The 21,950-nt window shown below is 30.1% G+C and overlaps 2 protein-coding genes across 2 annotated transcripts in view; one reads left to right on the top strand and one right to left on the bottom strand.

Annotated features, from left to right (window-relative positions):
* The window catches only part of dnr1 (E3 ubiquitin-protein ligase defense repressor 1), a 40,252-nt gene extending 23,147 nt beyond the window's left edge, over window positions 1-17,105 (bottom strand). The window contains exon 1 of the mRNA XM_085194904.1: window positions 16,653-17,105. Coding sequence (XP_085051030.1) covers window positions 16,653-16,736 — 84 coding nt within the window. The 5' untranslated portion in view covers window positions 16,737-17,105. The remainder of the gene's footprint in view (window positions 1-16,652) is intronic.
* A 783-nt stretch (window positions 17,106-17,888) lies between these two features.
* Vha13 (V-type proton ATPase subunit Vha13) lies at window positions 17,889-21,780 on the top strand. The gene is made up of 4 exons (XM_085193920.1): window positions 17,889-18,052; window positions 19,168-19,268; window positions 19,855-19,953; window positions 21,187-21,780. Exons 1-4 carry the CDS (start codon window positions 17,971-17,973, stop codon window positions 21,256-21,258), a joined length of 354 nt encoding a protein of 117 aa, XP_085050046.1. The 5' UTR covers window positions 17,889-17,970; the 3' UTR covers window positions 21,259-21,780.
* The last annotated feature ends 170 nt before the right edge of the window (window positions 21,781-21,950 follow it).

Here is a 21,950-nt window from a genome sequence, read left to right as displayed (position 1 = left end):
CGTCACAAAACTAGGAAAACAACCAGAACACATTTGCTAAATTTTCATTTAGCACAGAGAAATTCTCTTTGTTGACATGCAGGATAAACCTTACGTTAATACAATATGTTATTCACATTAGTATGAAACACTACATGTTATGTTTAAGTACATTTTAGCACATAATAATACGGAACTTTGCAAAAGACTAAGAGGTCGTGTCGTGTAGGTTTGAAATGACAATCGAAGCCTGACTTAAAATGTGTGTGGCTTTGATAAGATTTTTTGTCTTTGAAAAGATATTTTAACGAAAATAAATTACAAAGAGGCCATCGTGGCGCAGGGGCACACACGTAGGATTGTATGTTCGATTCCCACTCATTATAAAATCATCCTTTTGATAATAGCCAAAAAATAGTATTAAAAAAAAACAAATAATCTAGAAATTATAATGAAGCCAGAACCAAAACAATAAAAATAAAAAGTAACAATAAGTTAAAACATAAACTTTAAACACACCTCATTGTTAGTCATCTTTATCCGTACTGAGCTGTGCGGGGTTATCAATAATACTACATAATTATATATTCATTTTGGTGCTGTTTAAAGCGCAATATGTATATTGTATATGAAGAAAGGCAATTCAATATAATAGAACTGTACTCCGAACTATAGTTCCGTACAAAGTTAAAGAGAACGCCAATTAACTTATACCTGTACTCTGTAGAAAACTGCGTAGTTACGCGATAACAGAAAATATTGACGACCTTCGACTGTTACTGCTTTACAATAATAACACAATCTCTTGTAAACAATTCTATTATCGCATTAGCTGTGTTATTACATATTTTTACTTTTACATAATCCTTTAAGTTGACAGAGAGACATCTTTTCAGCTTCACCACATAGCCAGAGAGGATAAAGTGCCAAAAGCTACGGCAAGGCCAGCAGGCATAGAAAGGCCCGAATCCTGTTACACTTTATTTAGAAATTGAACCTACACCTATCAGGCTATCATTATAGAACCAACAATCCTACAACATTGAACTATTTTAGAAATACAAATTCCTTCCGTCGCTTTATGCGTAATATGCGTAATATACATATGTTGCATATACTCTACTACTAACATATCAAACGACCGGTCTCAGCCATTAGGCTTTACGATCTACAATTCTACAAAAATATGTATATAAAAATTTACATAAATACGAGGCGCAGTTCTTGTGAATGTTAATTATATACATTATACATACATACAATATTATATACATAAGTAAAAAATACTGTTATTTTAGTACAAGAACTTAATAACAGATTAATTAATATTTTTGTGCCATTCAACACGGAATATTTTTAAAATAGTTACATAATAGAGTACTTTATCACTATTTCATTGTTTATGAAAAAATAAAAGGAACTTTTAAACATTTATGGAAAAACCGCCGCCAAATTGAGCTTAAAAATCATAACATATGAGTGAGCGATTAAGAAATACTTTAGTAGAAACAGCCATATTTATAAATATCCCGTCGATAAATAATATTGTTTAATACATCGTCCTTGTAACTGTTGACAATTAAAATTTCATACAAGTTTCGCAAGTTTTCGCGTTGAACATATGGAATTTGATTTTAAATTTTTAATTAACTTTTGGTTACATTTCAACTAAGATAAATTTTTCATAAGTAAATAATATTTAAGTATATCATCAAGCAGAAAATATAGTAACTCAAGTTTTACTAGAAGAGACCAGGTCGTGGCGCAGCAAATTAATCTAAATTATATGTATAATTAACAAAAATATGATTGTTTACGAAAGTACCTACATATTAAAGTATTTATATAATTCCAACTCATCATACGATTAGACGGCCGTGAGCTATTAGAATTAGATACTAGCCCATAAATGTGTGTATTAATACCGATAACTAGTTTTATTGAAGCCTATAGGAATGTTGTTTTGTTCGTTGACTTTCGTTCAGGAGTGAATGATTTTGAAATTTTCGAGTTTGGAGTTCATCGATAGAACTCAATTGTAGACTTAAATTTGAGCACAAAATGTATATAAATTTGGTTGACTTTACAATGTATGTAGATATAAAAAATTAAGTGAACTCCGCATAACATTTACAGATATTCTTCCGGTGTCTTTGTTTCCGCCAGACGTTTCGACTATTTAACAAATAATATAAGCCATAAGCAACTTATGACAAAAGATAGCAACAGCCATCGCGTATAATAAACCGCCAGAAAAGTATACAATGATTTAGATAACCCATTGGTATAATAAAACGATATTTACTTTAAAGGTAATTACAGAAATTATGCAAGAACAAACAAGCAAAACATGTGCATGGTTAAGTATCGCCATTCAACCCTCAAGGCCCTGTATTCGGGTAGAAAGCGTAGAACGGAGAATTTTAACACCAGACCATGCGGTAGAGCCTGGAGCAGCAGTATTGCGACGTTAGTCAAAACTCAAATGTCAAATCGGTCAAGCTGTACAATTACAAATGTAAATATTTATATTCGAACCGCCTATCCTTGAAATATTGCATATATTTATGCTAGACCCATAATCAATAAATAACATTTTGCAGCATAACAACCAACAGTATTAAGTATTTACTATTTACACAAAGATATTGCTATCAATTATTATCATATTAAGAAGTGTACACGGTTACACCCGTTATTTATTTGTACTTTAACCTCAATTTGAAAAGGATGTATAATATTTCATACAAATTTGTTTGTACATATAAGTATGTATAGTATATTTTGTTCAGTTACTCAATCCTCAAACTTTTCCTCCTGAATTTAAAACACAGTGTTGAGTAGCGGAGCTGAACGCCGCGATTTGTCTATCATAGCAGGGACTTTTTTTTAACTTTAAGCTTCATCTCTTGCGGGTTTGCCAGTGAGAAAAGAGCTATTTAGTATAATAAATAATCATTAGTTATTCTTTAACTATACTCATTATTTTAAAAAGTTAAAAGATACATAAATTACCATAAATTTATATAAACGGTGTAACATTACAAAAATGAGTTTTCTTTGTAATTTAAATCCGTTTAAATAAATAGAATATAATTTAAATTCAAATTAGAAAATTACCCATTGTATTACCGACCGACCGGGTTATCATAATAACAACCTCGCTCTCGCATACTTAGTTTCCTTCAACTAAGGCCGAGTTGTTTGTGCAATAAAGAGACATATATTTTTTAATCGTATAATACCATGAATTAGGATGGTATTGACGGTTTTAATCTTTGTTCCTAATAATGGGTGTTATCTGCCAAGAAAGACGAAAAAATAATATTTTGGTCATCACGCATCTGCTATAATAATATAAGATATGAAAAATGTAAACAGTTCTTAGCTAGTAATATCTTTTTATCATAATTTTCTCTTATTCGAACTCGAATTCTAATTTTAGCTTATTAAATATTTTGTTGGATGAAGAAACTAAGCAAAACAAGATAAGTGAAATAAAAATATTTTAACAATACGCTCATTTGCCCTGTCTTTACATCGCACTCTTGACAACAGCGCCACTCGTTTTGCCAAAAAGCTTATAATTAATAACAACAAAAAACGAGACCAGTACTTGTACCTGTTATATCAGGTTTCCATTAGAAGTGTGGATGACGTCATGTGCCTTAACAACCTTGGAATACTAAGGCCCATGGAGGTGAAAACTTATGGAATACGTAAGTAAGTTAGGTACATACGGAAAAGAAAAAAGTAAATAAACCAGCTCTACGCTTTTTTGGGAGGGAACCTAATGGTTGAGACATATCGTTTCCCAATTTCCGCTCAATTTTCGAGACTGGAGCGAGAAAATGAAAATATAATCATTCCCTGAGTGGAAATTGAACCATCAATACCGCGTCTACTGCACCACGAGGCACTTATGTTTATTGTTTCAATTTCAAGCTCTCCCGCGCACTTCTGTGACATTTAAGACGTTCAACACGTAAAATTTACCAAAAAGCAGAGAACGTAAAATAAATAAACAGTTCTATAGAAAAGAGAAAATAAAGTTTATAGCTAGTTTTCAAACACAGTTTATATAGCATTTCGTTCACGCCACAAGCATTCCAGTATTAAGACGACATCATTTTGAATACAATTGAACTTCATAAATATTCTAGCACTGTAGCGTACTTACAAATATAACGAAAATAATAAATGATACTTCGAGCTTCTATACGTTTAATTTTTTATAAAATATAAGTATTATTAAAAAAAGAAAGATAATATACTGGGTTCAACTACTACAATTTCGTACAGTATTTTTATGTTTGTATTATTACTAATAGAAGTCTTCATATAAAACAAAAAATATGTTCTCTACATTCCATATTGAACCCACAAACAAAACGTGTTTTCAATTCTATTCAAATGTTATTCCGCATATAAATGATGTAAGAGAAAACCTAAAAAAATGTCTTAAGTTGAGTGTCTTTGTTTAAATCTACGTTGTAACACCTCCGGTTACTTATACTTTTATAAAAGAATCTAATACTTTTATAAGAAAAAGACATTTCTATGAAATGACATGACAAAGTACTTTATAATTGACGAACACGCTTATCCTCAATGATTTTATTTTTATAGTTTATTAGTCAACATAAGTACAAGCGTAGTTTAAAACTATCATATTATTTATACATTTCTATATTTATTTATAGGTCATTTGAAAACTAGTGAGTGAGTGATAAGAGAGGTGGTGAGATCTCAGTCGCCCTTCGAGTGTGTCGATGATACTGGAGGAAGATCACGTAAACACATGACGACCTCCGCAGAGGGCATGTATGGGGAGGAGTTGATGACAGATGGAAAAACGGGATTTTCCGTTCTACGTCTTAAGCCCACGTAAACAAAGTTGCAGGCGACTACTAGTAATAGATTTTTTATAGATAGCAAGATGAAGCGAGTAGACATGCATCTTGAATAAAAAGTATTACGTAAGTGCATGATAATGACATGTCCTGCCACCGCATACATAATCTATAACGATAAAATTTTCTAGAAATATCTAGTTGTATTATTTTACACAAGAAATAAACTATTAGAGCAGAAATGCAACTGACTGACATGACTGTAAAGTGTTAAAGCGATGTTTGTAGGTTCTATTCCTATTTGGGGAAATGAATTATTTTAGTTTCCTCTGTCTGGCAGCAAGATTAAACGCAGTGTTTAGTCTGATGTATAATTTATATTTAAATATTTTTTACAATAGCATGAAATGGACGTACATTTAGTAGGTATATCTGTTACGCATAGTACAGAGACAGGCCACGTGAAAACAGAATGTTAATAAAAGGATACATGGTCATTGACATCTCTATACGAGTGAAAATTGGAAACCGTCCAAAGCCGAAAACTATTTCGTGTAGGTTTCCCTACACATTTATAATATGGTGAATCTGATACAACATTTTATGTAATAAATGCATATCGATATGTTATATAGGTATTAAATGTAAAAAAAATAGTGCTAATATTAAATTATTATTAAACGCACTGACCTCAGGAACTACGAACTGGTTTGAATTTAAAATCTATTTTTATGATGGATAACCTAGGAACGTTACTATACTCCCTTCCTATTAAGACACTTCCGTTGCCCACTTTCCGTTCAATTCTAGTTTCTGTTAAGTGGCTGGACTCAACGCCGTCGTTTGACTCGTTACCAGAGCAAGAGCAATCTACACGTGTTGTGTGAAACAGAAGGGCTATATCAGAAGCTCTCTGGGGCATCTATTTTAAATTTCGCAGTAATTGTCACACTTTCTGACTAATAACAACGCGGACCAACGCGAACGCAAACAGACAACGAGTAAAACAAAGACAATGCAATGATTCATACAATATTTATAAAACTGCTTTCATATTTAATGAGGGAAGATAAACAGATGATTGCATCAAGTGATTTTAATAGAGTGCCTACATATAGGGGTAGTGGTAGCTAATATATCCATGTTGGTATAATCATGTTATCGAAACCCAAGGAAAAATCAACACAAAATCGAAATCGAAATTATATGGAAGTATTTAATTTTTTTTTGTAGAGTCACCGTCCAAAGGTTACTCCTTAACTCGTGACAGCCAATGTTTTCTGTATAATATGGTATATCTATACATATATAAATAAAACCCGCTTCTTTACGTCGTCGTTTACATGCACCTACTTGTCTATAAATTTATATGTAAACTAGTCGTCGCCCTCAACTTTGTTTGTGGAAGCTCTAAGAAGCAAAATGAGAAACCCGGTTCTCGAGATTCTCTTTTAGTGGTCCCCTACACACCCTAACTGGTCCACGTAAAGGAAGTCGCTAAAGCTAGTTTGTATATAATAACGGGTAACAAAATATTTCTTTAACTATTTAAACAGTTTATTTTACCAGAACAAATACTCATATAACATTTCTATTATAATATAGCAACTAATTTCAAGCTATCACGTTGTTTCACTGCATTTATCAAGTCCGTGAGGTTAAAAGTGGGGCTGGCTTACGTGACTGGCGCTGCGTTCGAGCTCACCTCTACCTACAAGGCCCAAAGACGAGCTATATACATTAATTTTATTTATAAGTACAATGTTCAGCCGAATTTTAGTGATTTTTTTACTTTATAATTTATTTATTTTATTACACCGATAATATATAAATATTAAAAATAAAATAATGTTTATATTTAACTGTTAGGGTCAATATATCATATCATAATTAGGCGGAAAAATTAAGAACAGAAGTGACTGAATGAAAATGGAGTGTCTTATCACTAGGTTATAATGTGCGGGATACAGTGTGAAGCTAAAAAAATCATAAACGTAAAAAAAATCGTAATAAAATTTCAAAGTTCAATGCTGACGCAATATTCTTCGAGAGATGATGGGAAAAATAATAGTAGCTCATGTATTATAGTTACCTAATTACTTCTCAGTAACAAAATGAGTCATAGTTAACTTAACCTCACATATGGGAAAGCAATCGGTTAACTGTATGCACATGCCCATATAAGGGACTTATGTTAGCCTTTATACTTGATTAACTAGATTCCCATATTGCGTAATTACTATAGCGTATATCGCCATATTAGATGAATAGCATCTACCTTCACTTCGCCCCCGTGGTCAAACGAAAAAAGAGTTATACATAATACATCCTAAGTGTCTGAGTTAACTCTATTGAGTACAGTGCTTTATTCCTCAATAAATGGACTATCCAACACAAACACATTTTTTAATTTCGAACCAGTTAGTTCCTGAGATCAGCATGTTCAAGCAAACAGACTCTTACTCGTATAATATTATTTATTTATTTATTTATTTTATTAAGTTTATGAACGGCTCATACATTGTTACATTTCAGTAAATCTAACTTAAAAACTAAAAACAATTAATGTACTGCCACTTAAAGATAAACACTGCATGCAATATAAAGTGAAATGGTAATTTATATAAACATAGGTTTGCAAATAAATAAGCGCGTATCAAAATTACATAAAAATATACTAAAATCAGATTAAGGAATACACACATACATATATACCATAAATGATAATAAAATATGAAATACATTTTTTATTATAAAGTGAGCTAAGCCTTGTAATAGGAGAATTAGATTCTAATTTTGTTCTCCGTTACGGTATATAGCTTATATATAGCGGATATTATAGCTTTATAATATTAGTAGGTTTGTATCAACTTGATAAACACACTCAGAAACGATGATTAATGGATATTATTTAAGCTGATAGCAGTTAAGCTTCCGGTTAAGAAATAATCAACTATTAAAAAAAAGTAAGTTATAGTTATTTTTTTTTGTGTTTTTCACAGTAGCTAATGAAATGAAAAATATATTTTTATCTTTTCTCTTATTTGATTTTCGTTTTTTTTATTTAAAAAAAAAACTAAATAAATAGAGATATATCTATTATAGGTACATATATTTACTTAAATTATACTAGTAGATACGTAGTGATGGACAAAGAAATCATCAAACAATGGGAGCTTGTTACCATAGTTTCGACTAATAGATCGTACATACCATTAGACACACATGGTAAGCACAAAGGAGAACAATGCTCAATAAAATTAATTATATACATATCGTAACTAGTACAACTGAGTTCGGTAATCAGAATATATAATTCGATCGTTGCGGATACTAATTACGATTAAGGTGCAGTCTCACGAAGAAAACATTGTCATTTTTTTTAGCCCGCTCTACAAAATAAATTAAATACATGAGAATAAAATAAAACTTTAGTAAATAAACCAAATAAAACACCAAAAGTCTTTCATGTTAAAATTGTTTCTCATTATAATTATCTACTTAGTCGTGAAGTAGTTTAGTCGCCATGCCAATACAACTTAAATTCGTTGCGACCTTATCGACCCTACATTGAAACGTATGACAACAATTAGTAAGTGAACTGATAACAGTGCGCGGGCGCAATGCTCGCACCGGCAATAAATTATTTGAGCCATTTTTAACAAAAATCTAACATCATGAAGTTTAAAAAAGAATTTAAGCCATTTTTAGACATTTCTTAAAATTTAACTAATTTAAGCCACTTTAACACAATCTTTAAATTTAACGAATTTAGCCATTTTTTATAAAATCTCTAAAAGTATGAAGCTAAAAAAATGATGTTATATTTTACAGTAATTTCATAAATTTCCCCATAAATCGGGTAGCAGGCACATTGATTGATAAACAAGTATTATTTGAAATATTCACGCCTAGCGACTGATAACATACGTCACTGATAAACGGTCATGGGTACAATTGTATCTGGGATAGCTTTTTTCTCTAAATAATTACTCGTATTTATTTACATAGGATAAAGTGTATATAGAAGGTCATTTAAGATTTTTTTAAATAAGAGTGTTGAGTGTTAAATCAATGTCAAGGAAAGGTTCATAATTGAAATGTTCACACAATAAAAAGTTAGTATTGTCGCGACATTAAAACGACATTAAAATGGGTCCGTCGTGGCGCAGAGCACAGAGAAAAGAAAAGAAAATCATACATATTTTTTGTAGTTCTGCAGATTGCTACAACGTCCTTAACTGAACATTTGATGAACGTAATTAATCTCTATTTATTTCAGATATTATTTCTTTGGTATAAATTTTATCATTTATTACGCTGATAAATCATCAATTGATGCTCCTTGAACTGGATTTGAGACAATGTAATGTTGATTCATTGTTCACATATGTATATGAAGGTTATCTAAAAGATTTACGTAAAAATATATTTTTTCAAATATGTACTAAAATATTATTATATATATTTTTGTATATTAATTGGAAAATAGCAAAAATTTAAAATCTTAATCTTTAATGCTCTAACTTTTTTATCTTCTGGCTGAATCCCGCATATAACATTGCAGAAAAGGGACATTCCGTTTCCCACTTTCCGCCGAATGTCTCGGAGACATTGCGTGTTGAGTAGTGGAATGCAATCGCACAAGTATGTGAATAGAATTTCTTTTTTTGTTTCAAATATACATAGTGTTAAGATAACTTTAGTATTTGCAGTCAGAGGTCATCGCTGTGTCAAAGCATTGATAATATATGCTTTACTCAATTACATCATAATGACTGTATTTTTTAAGTTACTATAACTAATATGTTGTTTAATTTCATAATGTTTTTATTTCACTGTAATGAAAGACGTATTAAATAAATAATTAAGAAAAGCTACAAATAATTAAGAATATTGATTATTAAAGTAACTTAGAATAATAAAATTAAATATTTTTATCGATTATGTTAAAAAAAAAACTTTAACTTAAGATTATGCAACTCAAACCGTCGAAAGCATTCACGTGAACCAGTCCGTGGACAAAAAATCTGTGCGGTGAAATTTGTTACCATCCTGTTTAAAATATAAACAAGTTACTTAAAAAAAATCAAGCACATATGAATATTTCCTCCGTCTTAATGTAGTTGAAACTTTTGATTAATCTGAATGAATTGTGTTGCCGGTCGGTCGGAGTCAACTTGGTTCGAAGAGAAAACGAAATATCTACACACCAGGTCTTTCCTCGCTACCACGCCGTATCCCGCACATCGCAGGGTAGGCAGAGGGATCTTGGAGACGTAGTGTTCTCCTGGTCTCTCTACCAAATGTATAAAATGCGTCAGGCTTTAGAATATTGTGAAATTAGTCGTCGTCCGCAGCTTTGTTAATGTGGGCTTTAAGACATAATTACGGATGTCTTGGTTTTTCAATTTTCCTCGTACACACATTAACATCTACATGCATATAAGTCCAGTATTTTCGTCTTTGCGTTGTCTGTCTATTATTAAGATAAGATATCATATTTAATTTTACATATTTTATAGTTAAAACGTCAATCAAACTGAGAATGAAGACAATATTGAGTTAGTGACAAAGTTCTCTTAAATGACATAACTGAGTGATATATATTCTATGTATAAAATATCAGTTCAAAGTCCAAGATAATGTGAGCCAAGGTTCTAACCGTGTTCCTAGTCACGTCAGACGAGAGTGAGGCTGGACGTATAAATAGAGTGTGTTAAACAATTATATTTAGTTTTTCTTATGGACTATAAAGTTTGGTATTTAGTATACGTATGGAATGAAAATATTTATTTGTACCGCTATTCATAGAAATTGCTAATAAAAATCCCGCACTTTGTGCTCAATTTTCAAGGCATTTAGTGTTGAGTGTACGCGCCTGTTTTCCAATACTCGAAAATGAAAATAATTGATTTCCCAGTATGGGAATTAAACCGACAACTTTCAGACGCTGCGTTGCTGTGCCACCACCGCTTCAATACAGCTTTCTACTTCTATTGGTAAACTTTCTCAAAGTCGGATTTGAACCCGCGTTCAAACACAATTGTACGCTCAATAACGCTACATTAATATTAATCACAAAACCATAAAATGTAATAAAAAGAGAACTTTTAAAGGCTACAAGGCATTATTTAAGGTACGATATAGTAAAAACAAAACAGGCTTCTCTGTAGGTACGATACCAGCGGTGATATTTCGGCAAGTGAAAGTTGGCGCGTCTTTGACTTTACTACTGTACATTTGTATGTAATATCTATGTAGGTACATTTTAAAGTTTATGTAATAAGAATATGTTTATAGCTTAGTAAGATATAGCGGGTAAGGCATGGAACTTAGTGTTAAGACACTCCGTTCTCCACGCACTGCTCAATCAATATATTTATCATTCTCCCAAGTGCAGACCGTGTACCACTGCGACACGACTGCAGCAATCAACAAAATTATCACACATATTATGATAGAACTAAAAAATATTGGCACTAGATTTTGTTATTTACATTAATTAAATAAATAAATAGATAATTAATGAAATTAATTGACTTGTTTACATAAGTGTTGAGTAATAGTTTGTTATTTTCTCTACGAATTAATAGCGAATATTGATAGTATGGTACTATTTGTTATAGGTTAGGTTGCATATATATGTACTCGTAGATATAGATTAATATATTAATTTAAAGTTCGACCAATAATCGACTTTATTATTTATATAAATATTAGGTATATAAATAAGTTTGTTTAGCTTCACGCGCTAACAAAAAACGTTAAAACATTCCGTTTCCTACTTTCCGCCCAATATATGGCAAATTGCGTTTATCATAAAATAACCATTGAGCCATAAAACAATATTTCGTATATTTGATTTACGCCAAAGTACGTTTGTATGTCGAGTTGTCGACCAAAAATAACATATAGTCACCCTTCGTGGTCGTGCTATGACGTCACAGTACAAAGTCCACCAGTCTAATTGAACGGTACAAATACAACGGTTTGGGCAATTACGTGCTAGAAATACCATTTAATATTGTTTTTTTTATTTTTTTATTTTTTTAGGCAGCTAGCTCTAAGAAAACTTATAATAAAGAATAAGATCAGTTTCAATTCGAGAAAACACCATTTAAAATATTTGAGGTATAATACTTTATTAAATATTTTGAATAGATAATAGTTTAATGGTTTTTAGATTAATTTATATATTGAAGTACCTACAAAATGTTTTTTTTTCATTTTATCTAGTTCTACGTGATAATGCTAAAGTTAAGAGAGCACAAATAACACGTTCAAAAGCTATAAATAATGAATTGTATTGAGTATATCCTTAATTAAAAAAGAAACGGTTAGGAAATATTTACATTTAAACTAATTATTTTAAAATTACCATAACTATATCAAATAACTATAATATAATAAATAACCAAAAACTATAATGGGGAACGGAGTGTCTTAGCACTAGGTTCCTTCTGCGTACCCTGCTGTGTGCGGGATAACTAAAAAAATATATCCATGGTATTACAAAACTGTAGACGCAGTACTTAGGTGGCCATGCGGTGACGTCACAGCACAAAGTCCACCTTAAATTGAAGAATATAAAAAAACAGTTTAGCCAATCATACTGGGTATTTTGATAAGAAAAAAATTGGACCGATTGTGTATTAGTCTTCGTCATGAAATCCTAAATATTAAAAATGACAATAAAATTAATTATAAATATTTATGAAGAAAACGTATAAAACATTGAACATAGCAGGATTTAAACCCGAACCTCTTGGGTACCGCCGACGGCGGCTTCAACAGACGGATTTCTTTCATAAGTGTGGAATACCTAATACTTTAAAATTTTAAAAAGAATATTCTTTTGTTAAAAATAGCGGTGTCAGAAAAAGGCTAGTTAAATGCAATGCAAGCATTTCATAATATACTACTATAAGCTACCTAGCTGAATTACGAAATGCTTTACACAATGCACACTTGGCGAAAATGCTTAAATGTTAATAAGTAATTTTATGTTTTTAAGTTATTTTTGTATTATTTAGCTAAATGCTAATTTTGCGGTGTCAGGTCATATATATGTAGTTAGTTAGCATAATAATTGGGTTTCTTGTTAACAAAAGTTGATATTCTATTTATTTGTACTTTACATCATAATATATTGTAAGCGATTTTGCAATCTTGGGTAAGCAATTTGTAATTTTTTGTTTAAAAAGTATTATTCAAATCAATTAAAATTTAAAAATAAGTCTTTTAAAAAATTGTATTTAAAAAAACGCGGCGTTGACTTCCGCTACTCAACACGAAATGTCTCAAAAATTTTGGCGAAAAATGGAGAGAATATACATTTAGTACCCTCTACCTACCCCGCGAGACATACCGTGAAGGTAAAAAAATAAATTAGAATTATATAATTTTTTACGACATTGCGTAACAATGCGAAATAGAAACTAAAGGTTTCTCAATCATTTTAAAAAGTATTTTCATTTATATTTTTTTTCCGTCTTTTCCTCTTAAAGATTAATGTTTTAGGATCATTTTTAAACGACGTATTTACACAATATACATAGCACAGTTATTGTCGTAATTGTTTGTAATTGGTTGCAAAAAAATCCTCATTTTAGAAGTCTAATTAAAATTAGTTCGATGTGTAAGTGATCTCGTGTTGGATTTGAAATTAGTTGTTTCTTTATTTTAACTATCTTTTTATATAACACACAGTCAAAATACCTGTACTTAGAAAGTTGAAATTTGCCATGATAATATGTCTGTCTTAGGCCAAGTTGCGGGCGACGACTAGTTTATTATAATTATGTAATTGATTCAAATTTCGTCTGATCAAATAACATATGGTTACTATGGCATATAACCGGAAGTCTGGAAGCCTTCAAAAAAATAAATTCATAGTATTTACAATATTGAGACTTCATAATAAATAAATAAATTACTATTTATGCCAATAAAATGTGTATTAAAAATTTAAATTATATATTTTTTTTTATCAAAATATTGCGAAACGTGTAAACTCATACAGTCAACTGTTTACTATGAAAGAAACCGGATAATCAATTAAGCTATTGTAAAAGTAGCTTCAATTTAACGGCAACAATCTTTATCATAAGCAATTGTCAGTTTTTAATCAATTTGATGATCTCATAAATAAATTGGACCCTTACCATTGATAGCATTACTCACGGTAAAAAACCCATAATGCACATTGAAATGTGTATGAGTACTGTACTGTACTGTAGTCTACTTTACAACGTAGTCGTGGGTTCGATCTAATCCTAATTTTTGTATTAGCTTTTGTTTTGTTTGTTTGTTATTGCTATACTAATCATAGCTCTGTTTGCGTAGACTAGGAGTTTCGGGAAATACTATATAAGTATAGATAATTTACTGTACATTTAATGATGCGAATTCCACATATCCTATAAAATATGAACGCTTTAGCTTATACAACTTCCAATATAAATTTAAATGTGCAGTTCATTATAAGTTTGTAAGTCAAACAGTATTTATTTTTAACCGCGACGACGGCGACGGCGGCTTCCTCGCATTGTTACAGCAGCGTTCATTAAATTGTCATAATAGTGGCTACCGGAATTAATATAACCATTTAGTTTGTATGAAATACGTTCATTTATTTTATAAACAAATATGATGGGCCGCTAATTCGATTGACTCATAAAAATGAGATTTAGTACTATTTTATTGTATATTTTTATATACTCATATTTTAGATTGAGTCTTAATGTAAAAGCGACGGATGTGGGTTCGAGTCCTATTAAGGGAAATTTATTATTTCATTTCCTAGCTGGTTCCTTAATGACAAGAGTAACCTCTGAAGAGTTCCAATATATAGGTCCTGTCTCCATCATCACACCAGCACGTTAATACCATAATATTGTATGTAGTTTCATGTGGATACAATTATTACAAGTGGTTCAAATTCAGATTATTACATTTTATTATACATATAGCTTGTTACTCGACCTAATGAAAGCCTGCTGTTAATTATAGTTGAAACCTGTATTGTTAAAACTTTGAAATTTAATATGTATTTTTTCCTCAGTACGTCTCACGTACTCTACTATAAAGTACAGGAAGAAAATAGTGTTTAGAGCCTCCGTCTTCCAATTTCTATTCGTTTTAGATATATTGCTTGCAAAAGCTAACTATACCATTTTGTATAAAGGTTTTTTTTAAGTTGTTAGGCTTGTTTTTTGTTAGTAAAAATTCTTAGGCCATTCTGTTTGATTAACGATTAAATTACATATTACATAATTTTTATTCATAATACAGTTAACCTCGGTTATGTCCGCCGTTGCATTTAACACATTGTTATTCATTACTTACGTACGTATAATATAATTAGTTTTTATTTAAATTTATTAGTTTATATGATAATGTTATTATGTTGTTGATATGTCATTACAATCGTTTATATATAGATATACATCCAAAAGCAAAAAATATGTATAGCAATATTTATTTTGCTTAGTATGTGTTCAATTCTTATAAGTTTCCTATTAAGTATAAAAGAATAACTATTATTAAAACTTATAATCATTTCTTAATATTATTACATGTTAAAATGGTATTTTCTTAAGCTAAAAACGACGTGGCTACAGTAACAAACGCGGTCGATCACGACACACGCACGTGTTTAGAGACAGCTGGGTGGACTTTGCACCTACAATCACCGGTAACGCCTTGATACCGATGGATGATATTCGTGCTACTCGTTTCTTTTTTTAAACTAAATCTATTTTTACCTATGAAATTTGCTCTTTAGATATACTTTTAATAGAAAAAAAATGTATGTGAAATCTTAAAAGTAGTTAGTATTAGATAATTAATTGAAAAAAAATCGTTACATTAATAAATACATTGATAATTATAAAAAGTAAAGTAAAGTATTTATATTCAATTATTCATGTAGTGTGGTGAAGTTGATTATAAAAGGTTATCACTTATCGTTAAGTTCAAGTTATGTAACAGTGGGAATTACTCATCATTGCAATGTAATAATTGTTCAATTTACACTATAGCTTTTTACTTTCGTTGTTAAAAGTATAATAAAACAACACAATATTGCAAATCATTCTCAATATATTTTCGTTATAGATGGCAATGTTTCTAAGATTTTTTTAACCTAGAATTCTAAAGTTAATTATATACAAGACAAATAATGATCCTATCGTCCTAAATCCAAATTAAAATGCATTGGAAATATGCCAGCCATTTAAAATGTTTAGGCGCCAAACATTGCATATTGTGTATGTTATTTTAGCGCTAATCACTTATATATTCAAATATTTAATTAACTAATTCCCAGTACTATTAGAATTACTAAATAAAAGTGTTTGCTGTATACGTATTGAAACTATTTTTCGTCTAGCGAAGGTAAGGCTCGAACAATGCAGGGTCCAAAGTCCACAAGGTAAACTGTATAACGTCATAATATCGTAGAGAACGTGTCGCTTTCTTGGCTAGTATTGTTTTATTTTAAAATAAAATATCAATTTATACCTAATTATAAGGATGAAGTTGTTGCTTTAGCTTGCTTTGCAATGAAAGCATGAATGTGATGAAACTGTATTTTAAATTTAGAATTTTGTAGTCTTATTAAAACTAATATAAACTATGGTAATGATGAAATATTATTTTGTTCTTTGAATGTGTTATTTTAATATTTAATAGGTAAAAGTTGTTGAAAATACACAAAATATTGGTATAAACAAGCGTCGACCATGTGAAAGCTTTCATTATTTTGGTAGTAATTCTAATATTTATTAATTGTTGTTAAGCGTATGAGCCACTTACTTTTTCCAAGCATTGCTGTCCAATGGAATTGGGTTCCACCTTCACTTCCAATATCACAGAATTAGCTTGGCTAACTAACCACATTTTGAATTTTTATAATGGAGAAAATTACCAAAATTTAAAACAAAATCGAGGTCAAAACTCTGTTTATACTATCAAACAAACACTTATGTTAGTTATCTCACTCGCGTAAAGAATTTGTTTAAAAATATTTTTCGTAATTCGCTCTGTGAAATGTTTATCGCGTATTCTTTGTGGAAGTAAAACTGTGAATACTTCCATACGACGGCCATACTACGTTAAGTTTGCCACCGAAATGATAAAGAAACGGTGACGTGCGCGACCACGGCGTGCCTCACTCGATTCAAAAACCTTTGCCTTCTATTAGATGTAATGCAACTGTAGCTCCTCCATTGCTTGTTTATAAGTAACAGCTATTTCTTCCCACACACACGCTGCGTTATGTACACTTTAACGACGCCACATTAAATCACCTTTTTCTATTATTGGGAGTACGTGCAGAATGCATTCATCTGCTCTCCCTTTTATTTCTCTTTTGGTAGAGAGAGACAGGAACTGTTATGACGTTCTCCCTCTGTCATTATATTATTTAATATTTTAATGAATGCATTTTTATATTTTATGAATATAATTATATTATGTTTTATTATTTATATGCTAACTTAACTTGTATTAAGTCTTACGAAATACAACACAAAAAAATTATAAACTGTTATTCTAGTAGATTTAAATTTACCGCGTCTTCTGTTACAAATAGTGTGACCTGTAAGAATTTAAAAATAAGTTTTTATATAAATTATAAATAAATTGCATTTGTAAGAACTAAAAACTTAAAAATTATAACAAAAATTAAATATTTATTTTTAATAATATATATTTACTATTCTATATTATTTTATTGCCATACTACAATTATTCTACCATATATTATTTGAATAGTAACATGAATGTACTTGTAATAAAATTCGTTACACGCATTTTGGAGACATAAATAGTTCAAACTACATTTTTTTATTTGGTCAAAACTTAAAACTGTAGCTAAAAATATTAAAATGCACTTATTTATTATATAATTTAATGGAATTTTCATAACATAACAAATTAAAAAATATTTTATAATATAATTACATTCCTTTCCACGCGTTCATTAGAAAGCACGAGCCGATGACAGCGCCAATTGTGACAACATAGCAGAACTAAACCAATCATATGACTTACTTTTCGTCACATCTAGCCATCCTATTGATTTGTGTGTCGGTCTCCTTTCTATCCACATAAGTTTTTGTGTCCTACAGATATGGCTAGCCAGACACAGGGGATCCAGCAACTTTTGGCTGCTGAAAAGCGGGCTGCCGAAAAGGTCTCAGAGGCGAGAAAGCGTAAGTAATGCGTAATTCTTATAATCGTCAATCTTGTCCGTGTCGTTTGGAAATAAGACATTATGATATCACCATGAAACGTATATTTGGATATTTTTACTTACTGCCAAGTGTTTAAAAAATTATGGTAAGGATTTAACATGGTTGTAATAATTTTATTACTTTTTCTGCGCTCTATCGATTTTTGTGTTACTTTTCTTATCACATGATATATATTAAGAAGGGTCATTCAAAGAAATCTAAAGTCTAAATAGCTTTTATATATCCTGTAATGAACTAATATATCCTTTAATTAACTACTTTCTAACTTATTAACTTATTTTTGGCTTGAAGTAAGTTCTTTCTTGTGGAAATGTTCCTCTATTATCAAGTCATATGACACTGTACTCTGTCTATTATTGACTTAGGATTTTAAGTATAATCTTGAATAAACTTTATTTTATGGGGATATTTACTGTTTTATTGTAATGTTACCTGAATGGTCTCGAAAACTGCATATAAAATTAGTGTCAGTCTAATTTAATACATTTGTATGTAATACTCGACAAATTATACTTTTGAAATATTATATTATTGTTCAAATACTTCATTCATATACTATATTATAGTCTCTACTTCATTTAAGAGTCAAGTGCGTCAAGACTTGTCAATATCTTTATTGTATAACAGCATGTCATATATAATAAATCTGTAGCATACAGTAAATTTATGAATTGATAGAAAACTTATTCTTTAGAGGGACAGCATTTGACTGAAAAACACAATTCTTGTGGGTTCAATTCCTTTATTTTCTTACCATACTGAAAGTGAAATACTTCAATATTTCTAATAAGATTAATTATGACATTGAGTTCCAATACTCTACTAACAAAAGTCTTAAAAGTAAGTACATGGTCCATGAGCTGGTCCACAAGCTTTAACATTAACACTCGCTTCCACTATCTGGGTTTCTCATTGTTACACAAAATTATTTTTTTAGTGCTGCTTTTGAAGTATTTTTCTAGAAAAGAGTTGGTAATAGTTCTACAATAAGATATTTAACTGTTAAAGCAGTGTACCTACTTCTACTGCTTACAAATTAACCCTGAATGGATTACAATACATTACAATTACAGGAAAAGCAAAACGCCTAAAGCAAGCCAAAGAGGAGGCTCAAGATGAGGTTGAGAAGTACAGACAGGAGCGTGATAGGCAATTCAAAGATTTTGAGGCCAAGGTAATTTTCACTTTATATATCTTTATATTTGAAGCTCTTCTTATTTTAGTTTAAAAATAGTGGTTGGTCTTGAAGAGAACTATATTCAGCGATGGTGCAGGCTGATGATTAATTAACATGTAACTTATGATATGATATGATTTTGACTTTGACTTTGACTTTAAGTATTATTATAAGAATTTCTGCATATTTAAGAAACATTGTGTTTTGGGTGGTAGAGTTCAAAGTTATGCTTAGTCTAACCATACAGAATAAATATAAATAATAGTACCATACACTAATAATGTCTTTCCACTGCTGTTTTTTTTAAGAAATTAGTCTTGAAAAGAATATTAAAAGACTAAACTGCAAGTAGACCGACATATTGGTTTTACTAAAGTTACTTAACTTTTCCTTATATTATTGTGTAAGATGAAGTTCTCCATTTGGGAAATAGATTGTTGAGTGGTGTTTACAGTGACTGGCCCCTATTTTTTACTTTTAGTGTTGCTGTAATAACATTATATCATAAAATCTTTTTAGTGTTTAATATTATTATAAATATTAAATCCATATTATAAATTTCAATATATTTTATCTTTGATAGCACATGGGCACAAGGGAAGGTGTCGCCGCTAAGATTGACGCGGAGACAAAGGTTAAGATTGAAGAGATGAACAAAATGGTCAAGGCACAGCAGGAGTTGGTAAGTTATACAAACTTTTCACCTAAAAAACCAGCTTTGCACTTTTTCCCATATAGCAGAATATATTCACCCAGTTTTGAAATATTGGAGGTTGAAGTGATGAAGGAACTCAAAGGCATTGAGGTGTTTTAAAATGAAGATTCATTCATAGTGTTAAGACACTGTTCTCCACATTATTGCCAACTGTTTAGAAGATGCCTTACAGAACTGAATAATCAAAATGATTTGAATATAATTAATCATTCCCCCAAATAAGGATTGAACCCCCAACCTATGTTTAGTTAGATTGTATCCCTAGTGGGAAAGTGCTACAATGGTGCTGTTGGTTATGAAATACTTTAAAATTATTATCTTCTGTTAACAAAAGTTGATGTATTTTTCAACATATTATATATGTTTTTTGTAAAAGATATATAGATTTATATAAAAATAGTTGAGACACTTTTATTGGAGTTTGGACAGCATATAACTGTACATTTACAGTTAACATTTATGTTATGTAATCATAATGGGTTAAATTCTCACTCACGATAATTTAATTATCTAAACAGAGAAATTAAAGTATTTATTCTTTATTTCTCTGTTCAGGTAGAAATGCAGTATTGAAATCTACCATTTAACATGCATTATCTCAAAGGCAGTGTCTTAACACTAGGTTTCCTCTGCCAATGCATATAAAAGAATGGGACTACTTTTTTTATTGAAGAATATTGAGCTATTATTAGTGTTAAGACACTCTTATCTTAACTTTCCATGTATGCATCATTTTGGATTTGTATTGTTTTTTAACATTATTTTTTGTTGCCATCTAGAAATAGAAAATTCAACACTTGATCTTTAAATGTTTTTATTATAAGTAATAAACTGAATTTACTGTAAATATAAACAATTAGTTGTGACCTCTTACAATGTTTTTATACTTATAAAAAATAAACAATTGAGGCTGAACGAAGATATTTCAAATGTTTTCTTTTTAGAATATAAGGGAAGCTAATTAATTAAATAAATTTTAATAATTTAAAGGCCCCCAAAAAATATTAGGATATGTTTTAATGACTGTAATGATAGCAGATTTGAATTCCAATTTTACAAAATAATAGTATCTTAATTCAGTTTTCATAGTAATTTTAAAATTAGATAGATATTTTTTTTCTACAATCAGCTATTTCTACAATGAGCTACATATATATAAACTGAAATAACAATAATTTAATATCATAATACAATTTGCAGGTGATCAAAGACATCCTCAACTTAGTGTACGACATCAAGCCCGAGCTGCATATCAACTACCGCTTAGCATAAGCGCATCTTCGTTACGCATAAATAAATTATAAACTTTTTCGCTATTAAATCTTTGCGAAACAATTATAGTTATTATTCTTGTTTATCTGTAGCCATTAGGGACGCGTGCAAATGTTGCCAATTTTCAAATGCACTATTTATCTTTTGAATATCTATGTAACTCAAAATAAATGTTTCTAAATTGTGATTACCATTTTATTAATAATAACATCTTTAATGTATTTTTTGTCTTTATTAAATAGTTATTGTCGATTTATTGTGCATTGAAAATGAGTGACAGTGACAGCTAAAAAGGCGAGAAAAGCAAAATGGTTGCCATACGCTGTATATACACGATTTGCTAGTATTGCCATGTTAAATAATCGTTAATTACCAATATTTAATTCAATAAAATCAGCTCGATATCATTCCAATTAGCGAAGGTACCGTTGAGAACGCAAAAAAAATTAATAATTATATTTAAAAATTGTATGTTATTCAATGTTGTATGTTGAATAGAAATATATGGTGTTTTAAAAAGAAGATAATGTTTTTATTTGTTTTTCTTGATGTCTTGTACAGTATTAGAAAAAATATATTCATGATGTAAATAAATTCGTTTTATTTGAGTTTGAATCATTTGGAAGTGGATATAGTAATATCTCTATTTTTTAAAGTAAATGGCAAACAAATTTTTCGATGTTTGCAAGATA

This window comes from Heliconius melpomene, chromosome 12 (genome assembly GCF_056956725.1).
Source record: "Heliconius melpomene rosina isolate 202511_hmr_F chromosome 12, ASM5695672v1, whole genome shotgun sequence".
NCBI classification, from domain to species: Eukaryota; Metazoa; Arthropoda; class Insecta; order Lepidoptera; family Nymphalidae; genus Heliconius; species Heliconius melpomene.
The sequence above is the reverse complement of the archived record's forward strand: the minus strand, read 5'-3'. Positions and strand labels throughout refer to the sequence as shown.

What these genes read in the sequence shown, in the direction of transcription:
- Vha13 (XM_085193920.1), top strand. Translation starts at nt 17,971, where the DNA reads ATGGCTAGCCAGACACAGGGGATCCAGCAACTTTTGGCTGCTGAAAAG. An exon ending in TCAAAGATTTTGAGGCCAAG is followed by an intron (nt 19,269 to 19,854) that starts GTAATTTTCACT and finishes TATCTTTGATAG; the next exon opens with CACATGGGCACAAGGGAAGG. An exon ending in TCAAGGCACAGCAGGAGTTG is followed by an intron (nt 19,954 to 21,186) that starts GTAAGTTATACA and finishes TACAATTTGCAG; the next exon opens with GTGATCAAAGACATCCTCAA.